General features: G+C 47.7%; 1 protein-coding gene across 1 annotated transcript; it reads right to left on the bottom strand.

Moving 5' to 3' along the window:
- Window positions 1-3872: 3872 nt before the first annotated feature.
- Window positions 3873-9717, bottom strand: LOC132646977 (uncharacterized). Its single transcript, XM_060366206.1, is given in 4 exon segments — window positions 3873-3898; window positions 4123-7948; window positions 7951-9192; window positions 9274-9717. Coding segments are annotated over 4 exon segments (5538 nt in total).
- Between the last annotated feature and the right edge of the window lie 4009 nt (window positions 9718-13726).

Below are 13726 nucleotides of genomic sequence, written 5' to 3'. Positions count from 1 at the left end.
CCCACTATGAGGAGTCCCACAAAAATATTTAAGCTAAATAACCGCAGCATGCCTACAGTGGATCTAGTGTAAATCCATGACCTAGCTCAGAGTTGGTAAAGGCACTTGCCATGGAAACCCATGAAGGCTCCTCAATTTTTGCTTCAATCTCTGTGAGCCCCTGTGAGCCCTACTTAGCTGATACTTAAGAGACCAAAGACTTAAAAATCAGTGGGTATTGTTTTAAAGGTGGAGACATATCCAGTAATGCCCTGAGCGAAAGAACTAGCCTTACTGCATTCTTTCCCCACCCACTAATAATACAGTTGCTAGGAAACTGGCTCATATGACCAGGCCAGAACTGTTTGTAGTCTTGATGCTTAAAGTGGACTAATCATTTCAAAAGTCAATTTCCCTTACCCAGTCATGTAATGCGAAAGCATGTAAGTCCCTGCTTTCGATTTTTCCCTTTAAAAACTCTGTACCCCTAGACCTCGGGGCCGCATTCCTCTCCTGTTTCCACAGGAGGTTTGTGTCCTATGTTCAAATGTGTATACAATTTAAAAACCTCATGTATTTATAGCGGATTCTATTTATTCCTGGTCTTTTGGGGTTCGTGAACTTTGGCCCACATTCTCCTGGTGTTCTGAATTCTATAATCCCTCCCTCCCTCCTCCTCACCCAAGAGGTTCCCTGAGCTCTGACTAATGATTGGCTGTGGTTTTCTAAACTGCTCCCATCAGCTGTCAGAGGAAGCCTCTCTGATGACAATAGGGCTAGGCACCAATCTAAGAGTACAGCAGAATATCATTAGGAATCATCTCCCTGACTTGTTTATTTGTTTGTTTGTTTTTGCCAGGCATTGAAAGGACCAGGCCTGACTCCTTCCCCCAAAAAAGTCATCAGCCACAGGAACTAGCCATAGGTCACCAATTCCAGGAATACGAAAACCAAAAATTCCCTACCCAAGGACTAGCCTGGGGGTATCCACAAGAATGGAAAGGTATCTTATCTCGGGGGGGGGGGCATCTGTGCTGGGCAGCCTACCTACCTAACATTCCTGAGGTCTACAGATAGCTCTCTCAATGTTAGTTATGTTAGTTAGCCAATCACTTTGTAACAAGCTTGCCTTTGCTGAATATCATCCAATCATGTAACTGCTAAGCTGGGAATTCCAGGTTCTTGCTCAAGCCCCAAATAAAAACCCTGCCTTGTAGCTGCTGAGGGCTCTCTTCTCTGATCCACTGCATTGGTGACGATGGAGAGACTGAGCTTAATCCCAAATAAAGCTCTTTGCTTTTGCATATGTCATCCAGCTTCTGGTGGTCTTTGGGGACCTTAAGATCTAGGCACAAGAGCATGTTTGTCTCTACCCTAGGTCTGTGATCCATTCAGCTTCTAGTTGCTGGCCACCTAGACAGTGTCTCCCAGCATGGACCTCAAGTTAGACCAGTCATTGGCTGACCACTCCCCCAGGCTCTGACCCACAATTGACCCTGCACATCTTACTGGCAAGATAGGGGTGGGTCAGAAGTGTTGTGGCTGGATTGGAATCCCAGACCCACCACTGGAAGACTTGCCTGCTTACGGAAAATGGACAGTTCAGGCTCCACATCCTCCATTGCTAGGAGTCCTCACCAGGGTCACCCTCATAGGTTCTGGGAAGTTTCCACTGCACTAGATTTCCACATAAACCCCCAAACACCTACCTATTCCAGTCTTTCTCCTCTGTCCTTGCATCCCCAGGATAATCCCTCCTCTTCCCATCCCCAACTATCACCAGAACACCCACAAAATCAGTTCTATTTCCCCTTCCCAGGGAGATCCATATGCCCCTCCCCCGCAAAACCCTCTTTGCTTCTTAGCCTCTCAGGGTCTGTAGATTGTAGCATAATTATCCTTTATTTAACAGCTAATATCCACTTATAAGTAAATACATATCATGTTTGGTTTTCTGGGTCTGGGTTGGACTCACAGAGGTGACTTTTTTTCTAGGTCCATCCATTTGGCTGCAAATTTCATGACAACAAGTAACTCTCCATTGTATAATTATAACACATTTTCTTTATTCTTTCTTCAGATAAGGTGCAAGACCCCCCGAAGGTTGTCTTCTGTCAGGGAGACCCCGTACCCAAAGATCAACGAGTCCAGTTGTTCGGATGCAACCAGCAAGAGGTTTTATTGAGTACACGGGTACCCGGGGCGACAAAGTCTCTCGGAAGACTTGCGCGCCTCTCGGTTGGGGTGACAGGTTTTTATAGGGCTCGGGAGCAGGAAGCGCGATTACAGAAGCGAGAAGCATAGTTACAGGGGTCTGATTGGGTGGTTTGAACAAAGCCGTAGTTAAGTCACGTACCCAGAACAGGGAAGGCGGGAAGGCAGATTGTGAGCAGGGTCACGTATTCAGAACCGGAAAGGCGGGAAGGCAGATTGTGAGCAGGGTCACGTATTCGGAACCGGGAAGGCGGGAAGGCAGATTGTGAGCAGGGTCACGTATTATGCTAGGACTTTATTCTTTCATTCCCCCATTTTTCTTCTAGCTTAGAATGGAATCCTTCATTCTGCGGGTCTAGGGAGAGTCAATCTCCGTCTCCAGCTGCTTGAGTTGATGATACTGCTGGGTTAGCACTAACGTCTGTATGACGGAGAGCCGGTCCTTCATAAACTGAACTAACCTATTTAGAATGCAAGGCCCGAAAAGTAGAATTAAAAGAATTATAATTAAGGGGCCCATGAGAGAGGAAACAAGAGTGGTGAACCAGGGGGCCTTATTGAACCAGCTTTCATACCAACTTTGTCTTTCATTGAAGAGCTTTTCTCTCTGATTAAGTCTCTCTCTAAGTTTGGCCATATTGTCTCTGACTAGTCCGGTGTGATCGGCATAGAAACAGCACTCCTCTTTTAGAGCCGCACATAGTCCTCCCTCTTGCAAAAAGAGGATATCTAGCCCTCTACGGTTCTGTAGAACTACCTCAGACAGTGAGGTCAAGGATTTCTCCAAGGCACTTACTGATTCTTCTAACGCCTGTAGATCGGCATGCATAGCTTGTTGAAGTTGTAGGAACTGATGGGTCGCTGATAGGGCGGTGGCCCCAGTCCCAATCCCTGCGGCTATGCCCCCAACCGTTAGTCCCCCCAGCATTATTGCCAGGGTTAGAGACAAAGGTTCTCTAGGGTATCGAGTCCCTTTTTCAAAGTGCCTATAAACTTCTTCTGGTTCATGGTAAACTATTTTAGGCCATAGTTCGATTAAAATACAAAATTCAGAACTATCATTCCAGCCTTGGGCTGATATACAAGGGGTCAGGCCAGTGTTGCAGGCCCACAAGGTATTATTGGGGGCAGCCAGGTAATAACTTCCTGAGGTAAGAGGGGCAGTGGAATTACAAAGTGGCTGACTGGCAGCGGGTATGGCCCCTACACAAAGTCCTTGCCCGGATACCTCTGACAGGGTTAGCTTATGCTGCACAGAGGGATAGCAAGTTGCTGGCGGTGTGGTATGATTAGAGAAATTGCCCATTATAGCTAATCCCTCATAATAGGGTGGGGTAGAAACCAGGCATAACCAACGTTCTTGAGTCAGGTGGGGATCGGAGCGGTTTAGCACCTGGTAGGCTCCTGCTATTAAATCGAGGAGCCTACCTCCTGACCCAGGTCGCTGAGGTTGCATCGTGGGGCCTGTAATTAACCGAGCGGAGCTGGGGGAAGAAACGGAAGTACTTGGGGGTGATGTTGGCCGGGGTGGAGGTCGTGGTAGAGAGAGCTCCTGTAAGACTGGGTTGGGTCCCACAGAGGCAGTTGTGGGTGAGGTCTTTTTAAGTTTGAGTTTAAAGGTAAGGCCCATATCCCATCCGTGCATATAAAGCCTGATGCCCCATTCAAAACCCCTGGTGCTAGTTGTCCAGGGCGCTTTCTTTCCCTGCTCAGTGAACTGAATGAGCAGGGGATTACACCACCCCTTTGTAGTGCTACTGGTGGCACATTTTGTCTTTAATTGATCTGGGATATAGTTGGGGGTCGCCCCTGGCTGGCGATCTTTTCTCTTAACAGTTATATAATCCCAATTGGAGGAGGGAGCCCAGTAGGTGTCTCCCGTAGTTTCACAGGACCAAGAGGCACAAAAGTAGTCATTTGCCCACCCACATTTGTAGTTGAGGTTTTTGTTCCTATGACTTCCCGGACAGACATAGATCCCTGCCTGACCATGTAGGTCTGCTCTCTCAATCCCGTTGTGACAGCCCGGAACTATGGGGCGACGGCCCTCTAGCTGGGGGGCGCTTGACCCCGGAGTGTACACGACCTCGGGGGTTCCCCAGTCGGGGCTGGCCCCTAGAGCAAGAGCACAGAGATCTACCTCCAGACTGGGCCAGTGGGGTTGGGCTCCAACCTGGGAACTGGTGTTAACAATGTTCCCAGCTTGATTTTCGATAATCCAGGTATAGTTAAAAATCTGGTGCGGGGAAGAGGCCTGGGTTGTTGTAATACTCAGGGTAAGAAGCAAGACTATTAGGGTTCCCCCCCCCCGAGTCAGTCTTATCTTGAGAGGATTTTGAGTGCGGTGGAGTTTCCATCGGGTTCCCGAGTCCGAGGCGTCAGGCGGCTGCTCAGGGGTGGCGGCCTTGACGTGGGAGGCGTGGACCCAGGCGGAGATGCCGTCTACTTTCAGAGCTGTGGGTGTCGTCAGCAGAACAGTGTAAGGTCCTTTCCAGCGTGGTTCCAGGTTCCTTGTCTGGTGTCGCCGTACCCAAACCACGTCTCCAATCTGGAATTTGTGCGGGACCGCAGGTTGACTTAGCTGCTCTCGATACGCGGCCGCCAGAGGCTTCCAAACCTCCCGTTGCACAAGCTGTAGAGCCTGCAAATGAGCTTGAAGAGAGGGGGTATCAGCAAAGGAGGCTATTCTAGAGTCAAAGAAATGGACAGCTGGTGGCGGGGCGCCATACAAGATCTCAAAAGGAGTGAGCCCATGGGGGCCCGGAGTGTTTCGAGCCCTATACAACGCTAGGGGAAGGAGGGATACCCAGTCCTTAGCGCCAGTTGCAAGCGTTAATTTGGTTAAAGTCTCCTTAATAGTTCTATTCATACGTTCTACCTGCCCTGAGCTCTGGGGGCGGTATGCACAATGTAATTTCCAATCAATCCCCAACAATGTGGCCACTGACTGACTTACCTGGGAGACGAAGGCAGGCCCGTTGTCAGAGCCCAGTACTTGCGGCATTCCATACCTAGGGAAGATTTCTTCTAAAAGTTTCTTGGTGACAACTCTGGCAGTCTCATGTTTAGTAGGGTAGGCTTCTGCCCACCCAGAAAAAGTGTCTATAAATACCAGTAAGTACCGGTACCCATAGAGTCCAGGTTTCACCTCGGTGAAGTCTATCTCCCAATGAGTGCCAGGGCGGTGTCCTCGGACCCTGACCCCCGCACCGATCTTGTTGCGGCTTGCATTGACTCGGGCACATGCCGTGCATTCTTCAGCTACTTCTTGTAGGATTTTATCTTTACCTAGCAGATAGTGGGCGTTTTCCTCTCTGTCCAGAAGGGTTTTCATCTTTTTGGAGCTAAGATGGGTCAGTTGATGGAGGTACTTGATCAGGTCCCGGGTCTGTTGTAGGGGCCACACAGGTCGCTCGTTGAAAGTCCAGAGTCTTGTTGTGGGGTTGTATGCGGCCCCCATTCCTTTGAGGAGGTTTTGGTCCTCCTCAGTATAATGGAAATGGAAGGAGGGTTTTTGGACGGAGTGGGCCTCTGCCATGGCCAGATCTATGGCCATGAGGCGGGGAGCCTCTGAATTTCCTTGCATCGCTACTTCCCTGGCTGTCATGTCCGCCAAGCGGTTGCCCCTGGCTTCCAAGCTGTCCCCCTTTTGGTGACCTGGGCAATGAATAATGCTCAGCCTCGAGGGTAAGAACAAAGCCTCTAACAAGGCCAATATCTCCGTCTTATTTTTAATCTCTTTCCCTTCGGAGGTAAGCAGTCCCCTTCTTCGATATATTTCTCCATGGATATGAGCAGTAGCAAAGGCATAACGGCTGTCTGTATAGACATTTAGCTTCTTACCTTCCGCCATTCGGAGGGCTTGGGTCAGGGCGATGAGTTCGGCCCGTTGCGCTGAGGTTCCAGGTGGTAGGGCCTTGGCCCAAATTACCTCAGTTTCGGTGGTGACCGCAGCCCCTGCTCTCCGCTCTCCGTTGTCCAGGAAACTGCTCCCGTCGGTGAACCAGGTGAAGTCGGCCTCCAAAAGGGGTTGGTCAGTTAGGTCAGGTCGGGTGCCATGTACCTCTGTAAGTATCTGGAGACAATCATGAACTTCTGGACCTTCTGGTAGGGGAAGCAGCGTTGCTGGGTTGAGGGCTACCACAGGACCAAATTGCACTCTCTCAGTGTCTAGTAACAGAGCCTGGTAATGAGTCATGCGGGCATTAGAGAGCCATTGGCCCGGAGGTTGTTTTACCAGGGCCTCAACCGCATGTGGAGCCAGGATAGTTACTGGCTGCCCCATAGTCAGTTTGCCAGAGTCCTTGAGCAAGAGGGCGATCGCAGCCACCATCCGTAGGCAAGGGGGCCAACCTGAGGCCACTGGGTCGAGTTTCTTAGACAGGTAGGCAACCGGACGCCTCCAAGGTCCAAGTTTTTGAGTTAGGACTCCTCTAGCTTACCCTTGTCTCTCGTCCACGAACAACTCAAAGGGCTTGTTTAAATCCGGCAATCCTAATGCAGGGGAAGTTAGCAGGGCCTCTTTTATTGATGCGTAGGCCCTCTGTTGTTCATCCCCCCAAGTGAAGAGAGTCCCTTGTTTGGTAAGGGGGTAGAGTGGTGCGGCCATCTCTGCAAACCCCGGGATCCAGAGGCGGCAAAACCCCGCCGTACCTAGGAACTCTCTTAACTGCCTCGGATTTTTGGGTTCTGGAATTCCCAAAATTGTCTGTTTCCGTGCCTCGGTCAGCCACCTTTGCCCATTTTTGATCTGGTATCCCAAATAAGTAACTTGTCTTTGGCAAATCTGGGCCTTTTTGGCTGAGGCCCTGTATCCTAGAATTTCTAAAGTTCTCAAAAGGGCCTCTGTTCCCTCCTTACATTCTTTCTCAGTTTCTGCAGCCAGGAGGAGGTCATCCACATACTGGAGTAAAATTAGGGTAGGGTGATGGACCCTGAAGTCAGCCAAGTCCCGGTGTAGAGCTTCATCGAAAAGGGTGGGGCTGTTTTTGAACCCCTGTGGTAATCTTGTCCAAGTAAGCTGGCCCGATATTCCCAGCTCTGGATCCTTCCACTCAAAGGCAAAAAGAGATTGGCTCTTTGGGTGGAGCCTCAAACAGAAGAAAGCATCCTTGAGGTCCAGGACTGTATACCAAACATATCTCGGGGGAAGCCCAGTCAACAGATTGTATGGGTTGGGGACTGTGGGGTGTATGTCCTCCACTCTTTTGTTGACTTCCCTTAAGTCCTGTACTGGGCGATAATCTCCTGTTCCTGGCTTTTTGACTGGAAGGAGAGGCGTATTCCAAGGAGATTGGCACGGTACCAATATGCCCTGATCTAAAAGTCTCTGAATGTGGGGTCTGATTCCCTGGTAGGCCTCATGTGACATTGGATATTGTTTGATAGAGACAGGAGTCGCAGATGCCTTTAGAGCAATCACCAAGGGCGGTTGGTGAATGGCGAGACCCATTCCTCCAGTCTCCGCCCAAGCCAGGGGAAATTTCTCTAGCCAACTAGTCACATCCTGCGACTCAGGTTTCTCAGGCTCGTGGAGCCGGTACTCATCTTGTAAGTGCATGGTTAGCACATGCAAGGGCTGTCCCTGCGGCCCGGTAATATGGGCTTTAGTCCCCTCAAAGTGGATTTGTGCCCTAAGTTTCATAAGTAGGTCTCTCCCCAGCAGGGGGTAGGGACAATCAGGGACATGCAAAAAGGAGTGAGTTACCTTACCGGTGGCGAGTTGTACCTTCCTCTCGGTAGTCCAACGGTACGGTACCTCTTTCCTCCGGTTGCTCCTTGAACCCATGCTGATTTGTCAGTTAGGGGTCCCGGTGAGGTGGTGAGTACCGAATGTTGGGCTCCGGTGTCCACCAGGAAGGTGACAGGCTGCCCCCCCACATTAAGAGTTATCCTGGGTTCAGGGGGAGGCTCCTGACCCCGACACCCCTAGTCTTCCAGATTGAGCAAATTGGTCTGAGGCTTGGGTCTTTGAGGTCCCTTTTGGTGGCCCTTTGGCTTCTTGGAACAGTCTCGGGCCCAATGCCCTCTTTCCTTGCAGTAGGCGCATTGATCCTTGTCCAGTCGGGGACCCCTACGGCCTCCCAGGTCCTGTCTACTCTGCCTTTGTTCTGTCACTACAGTGGCCAACAACCTGCTAAACTCTTTATTTCTCTTCCGCTCCCTGACATTCTCCCTTTCTTCTGCCTCTCTCTTCAGCCTTTCGTCCCTTTCTTCCTGTGTCTCTCTCTTGTTATAAATCCGCTCTGCCTCCTTCAGCAAATCCTGCACTTTATTCTCTCTTAAATTGTCAAGTCTTTCTAACTTCCGTCTAATATCTGGGGCTGACTGCCAAATGAAAGACATGGCTAAGTTAGTTGCCTGATCCGGACTATCTGGATCGTAGGGAGTATACACACGATATGCCTCCTTGAGGCGTTCTAGGAAGGCAGAGGGAGATTCTTCAGACTTTTGAGTCACTAATTTAACCTGGGCCAAATTAGTTGGGCGCTTTGCGGCCCCACGGAGACCCGCCATGAGCAACTGGCGATATTGACGTAGGCGTTCCCTACCGCGCTCAGTGGAGAAGTCCCAATCCGGTCGCTCCAAGGGAAAAGCCGCATCTATTCTGTGTGGCAGCTGGGTGGGTTGTCCATCGTCTCCTGGAACATTTTTACGTGCCTCTATGACAACCCGCTGCTTTTCCTCAGTGGTCAGCAGCGTCTGGAGCAGCTGTTGGCAATCATCCCAGGTGGGCTGGTGAGTCACTAAAATAGACTCGATCAATGCAGTGAGCCTAGAGGGATCCTTCGAAAAAGCAGGGTTATTATTTTTCCAATTATATAAATCAGACGCAGAAAAGGGCCAATATTGGAGCTGGCTGTCAGGCCCCATCCGTAGCGGTAGGGCCTGGGATGTGGAGTCGGGAGTGACTTCTCGTCTTCCCCTTAAGCGTCCCGCCACCGGGGACGAGGGGGGCTCTCCCTGGGGTCCCCCTCTGGCGGTTGCCTCCCCTGGTTCCTGTGCCGGGTTTGGGCCCCTGTAAGGAGGGGGTTGTTCGGTCATCAGGTCCAGTAGAGGGCCATCATCCGCCAGCAGGACCGGGGGTGTCTTCTTGTGGCTAGGGTCCTTTTCTGGAGTAGGTTTCATAAGGACTGGGTAAAGGGTGGAGTTAACTGGGGTAGGAACTAATGGAGGCGGGAGAGGGGGGGCAGAATGAGTGGGTTTTGGGCAAGGGGGAGGCAAGAAGGGCTTCACCCACGGTGGGGGGTCCTTGACCAGAGATTCCCACGTGATGATATAAGGGACTTGGTCTGGATGCCCATGGGGCCCAGGATTCATGACTTTGGCCTTCACCTGCAAAATAATATCTAGGTTAAAGGTGCCATCTCGTGGCCAGCCCACGTCAAAGGTGGGCCATTCAGATGAGCAGAAGATGTCCCACTTTCCTTTCCGCACTTCCACTGAGAGATTGTGGGCTATGTCACGGACTTCCTTGAAGTGCTGCAAAGTTAAACTTTTGGGGGTGGTGATAGTTTGTCCCATGTTGGTAGACAGACAAACAACACTCACTACACTTATGACAAAGATCAGGCAGACAGAAGACAACACAAACCGCGCGGTACGAGATCGGCGCCAAAGCGAACACAAAAATTCAGATGGAGACCGTATCGGAGGTCCGGTTCCTCCGTCTCCCAGATGAAGCACGTAGCCTTCTCTCAGGGGCGTCGCCCCAAAGAGTCCCACTCGGCTCGTGTTTCCAGACAGGAGGGAACCCAAGAAGGGTTACCTTTCAGACGGGGAAGCAAGTGATTCCCCTACCAGGCACTCCTGAGACGTCTCCCAGGAGGCACGGAATAGAAGTACGAGCCCGTCGGCTCCTTCTAGTTTCCGTCTGATACAGATGACCTGGCCAAGTCCAGACCACAGGGGGACTCGAACCCCCTGGAAACGAACTCACACAAAGACAGACCGTTTAACACAACGATACACAAGACTCACAGAATAGGAAGCCGGCAGGTCTTACCTCCCGAGGCTGGGTCGGTGGTCCCTGGGCAGGGGTCTCAAATCCCGGACAAGCCCCCAAATGCAAGACCCCCCGAAGGTTGTCTTCTGTCAGGGAGACCCCGTACCCAAAGATCAACGAGTCCAGTTGTTCGGATGCAACCAGCAAGAGGTTTTATTGAGTACACGGGTACCCGGGGCGACAAAGTCTCTCGGAAGACTTGCGCGCCTCTCGGTTGGGGTGACAGGTTTTTATAGGGCTCGGGAGCAGGAAGCGCGGTTACAGAAGCGAGAAGCATAGTTACAGGGGTCTGATTGGGTGGTTTGAACAAAGCCGTAGTTAAGTCACGTACCCAGAACAGGGAAGGCGGGAAGGCAGATTGTGAGCAGGGTCACATATTCGGAACCAGGAAGGCGGGAAGGCAGATTGTGAGCAGGGTCACGTATTCGGAACCGGGAAGGCGGGAAGGCAGATTGTGAGCAGGGTCACGTATTATGCTAGGACTTTATTCTTTCAAAGGGACATCTAGGCTGTTTCCAGTTTCTGGAATTATGAATACAGCCATTATGAACATAGTTGAGCAATTGTCTTTGTGGAATAGCTGGGTGTTGAGAAAGAACTATTCCAAATTTTCAGAGGAACTGCAATTTGATCTCCATAGTGGCTGTGCAAGTTTGTTCTCCCACCAGCAATGGAAGAGGGTTCCCCTTGCTCCACATCATCGCCAGAATGACTTGTCACTTTTGTTTTTTATCTTAGCCTTTCTGAAAGCTGGAGGGTAGAATCTTAACTACTTTTGATGTGCATATCCCTATTGGCTAACAATGTTGAACATTTATTTAGGTGATTCTCAGCCATAACAGATTTCTTTTGTGAGAATTCTCTGTTTAGATTTATACTCCATTTTTTTCATTGTATTATTTTATATTGTTTGTTGATTTTTTTTATATATTTCTGGTTTTGAGAGACCAAAAGATTAAAAATTAGCAGCTATTATTAATTAAGGCCTGAACTAGGTAGGTAAAGAAGTACAGTAATGCCCTGAGGAGAAGGGCCACCTCACTGCATTCTTTCCCCACCCACTAGAGATACAGTTGCTAGGAAACTGGACCATCCCCCTAGGGAGGGACACCAGATCATTAATTGTCTGGGAACCTTCCTATAGCCAATCAATTCAAAATGTAGCATTAGATGCTACATTTGTAAATGTAGCAATAGATGCTTGCCAGGCAGGAATTGCCCCTGCCTTGGGCATGCTGGGATGGACCAGAATCTTTAAATCACCCAACTAACCTGGGCACAGCACTCTCTGCCCCCACCACTTCGGCGGCAGTGGGGGGTATGGGCCCAAGCTGCAGCTTGTAATTTACAATAAAAAGAACCTCATGTATTTACAGCGGAGTCTGCTTATTCCTGGTCTTTTGGGGTTAGTGAACTGGGCAGAACAGTTTCTTGAATTCTTTTATATATTTTGGATATTAGCACTTTATCAGATGTAGAGTTGGTAAAAATCTTCTCAGTTTGTAAGCTACCATCTTGTCTTTACAGAAGCTTTATAGTTTTGTGAAGTCCCACTTATTAATTGTTGATCTTATTGGTGTTCTATTCAGGAAGTTTTCTCATGTATCAATGATTTCAACGTTATTCCCTAATATATCTTTTATCAGGTTCAGTACCTGTTTTGATGTTGAGGTATTTGATCTACTTAGACTTGGGTTTTGTGCAGGGTGATAGATATGGATCTATTTGCATTCTTCTATATGCAGACATCCAGAGAGACAAGCACTATTTGTAGAAGATGCTTTTAAAAAAATTATTTTTATTTCTTCACTTTATATCCCAAACACAGTCCCCTCCCTTCTCTCCTCTAGGTTCCACCCTTCTATCCTGTTCCCCCCTTTTCCCTTTATTTTGTAGAATAATTTGAGGAGTATTGGCATTAACTCTTCTATGAAAGTCTGGGAGCATTCTGCTGCAAACCTGTCTGTCCCTGTTGTTGTTGGGAACTTAATGACTGCTTCTACTTATTAGAGATTATAGGTCTATTTTAGTTGTTTATGTGATCTTGATTTAACTTTGGTAAGTGATATTTATTTTAAAAATTATTCATTTCTTTTAAATTTTCTATTTTTGTGCCATACAGGTTTTTAAAGTATGACCTAATAATTCTCTGGAGTTCCTCTGTATCTGTAGTTATGTTTACATTTTCATTTCTGATTTTTTTAATTTGGATATTCTCTCTCCATCTTTTAGTCAGTTTGGATAATATTTTGTCTATTTTGTTGATTTTCTCTAAGAACCAACTGTTTCATTGATTCTTTGAATTGCTCTCTTTGTTTCTATTTTATCAGTTTCAGCCTTCAGTTTGATTATTTCCTGATGTCTACTCCTCTTAGGTGTGCTTACTTTGTTGTTGTTCCAAAGTTTTTAGAAATGCTGTTAAGTTGCTAGTATGAGTTCTGTCCAATTCCTTTATGAAGGCACTTAGTGCTATAAAATTTCCTCTTAGTATCATTTTCATTGTGTCCCATGAGTTTAGGCATATTTGGCATTCATTTTCATTGAATTCTAGAACATCTTTAATGCCTTTCTTTATTTCTGTCTTGATGCAGTTTTCATTCAGTAGAGTGTAGTCCAGCTTCCAAGAGTTTGTTGGCTTTCTGTTGTTGTAAAACTTCCACTTTAATTTGTGGTGGTCTGATAGGATACAGGGGGTATTTAAATTTTCTTGTATCTGTTTAGACTTGTTTTTGTGACTGAGTATGTACTTGATTTTGAAGAAAATTCCATGAAGTTTTGAGAAAAAAAAGTATATTCTTTTGTTTGAGTGAAATGTTCCATTTGGTTTATAACATCACTTAGCTCCATTATTTCTCTGTTCAGTTTCTGTCTGGATGACCTGTCCATTGGTGAGCATGAGATTTTGAAGTCTCCCATTATTAATGTATACAGTTTGATATGTGATTTAGTGTTTCTCTTACAAATGTGAGAACCCTTGCACTTGGGGCATAAATGTTAAGAATTGAAATGTCATCGTGGTGAATTTTCCCTTTGCTAAGTGTTAAAGTGTCCTTTCCTACCTCTTTAGATTAATTTTGATTAGAAGTCTACTTTATTAGATATTAGAATAGCTCCATTAGCTTCTTGGGTCCATTTGCTTGGAAAATCTTTTTTCAAACCCTTTACTCTGAGGGTAATGTCTTTCTTTAATGTTTTTCCTTTTTATTTTTATTTTTTACAGTTTATTCATTGTATATCCCAATTGTAGCCCCCTCCCTCATCTTTTCCCAGTCCCACCCTCTCTCTCTCTTCCCCCATCTGTCCATAGCTTGTCAAGTCTCATCAGGAATGCCTGAATCCTCTTCCTCTGTAGCCTGGCAAAGTCTTTCTTTAATGTTGAGGTGCATTGCTTGTATACAGCAAAAAGATGGATGCTATTTTCATATCCATTCTGTTAATCTGTCTTTTGGGGGGGTAATTTGCCCATTGATATTGAGAGATATCAATGGCCAATAATTTTTAATTCTTGTTAATTTGATGGTGCTGGTG

This window comes from Meriones unguiculatus, chromosome 14 (genome assembly GCF_030254825.1).
Source record: "Meriones unguiculatus strain TT.TT164.6M chromosome 14, Bangor_MerUng_6.1, whole genome shotgun sequence".
In the NCBI taxonomy this organism is placed as follows: Eukaryota; Metazoa; Chordata; class Mammalia; order Rodentia; family Muridae; genus Meriones; species Meriones unguiculatus.
This window is presented reverse-complemented; position numbering and strand designations above follow the sequence as displayed.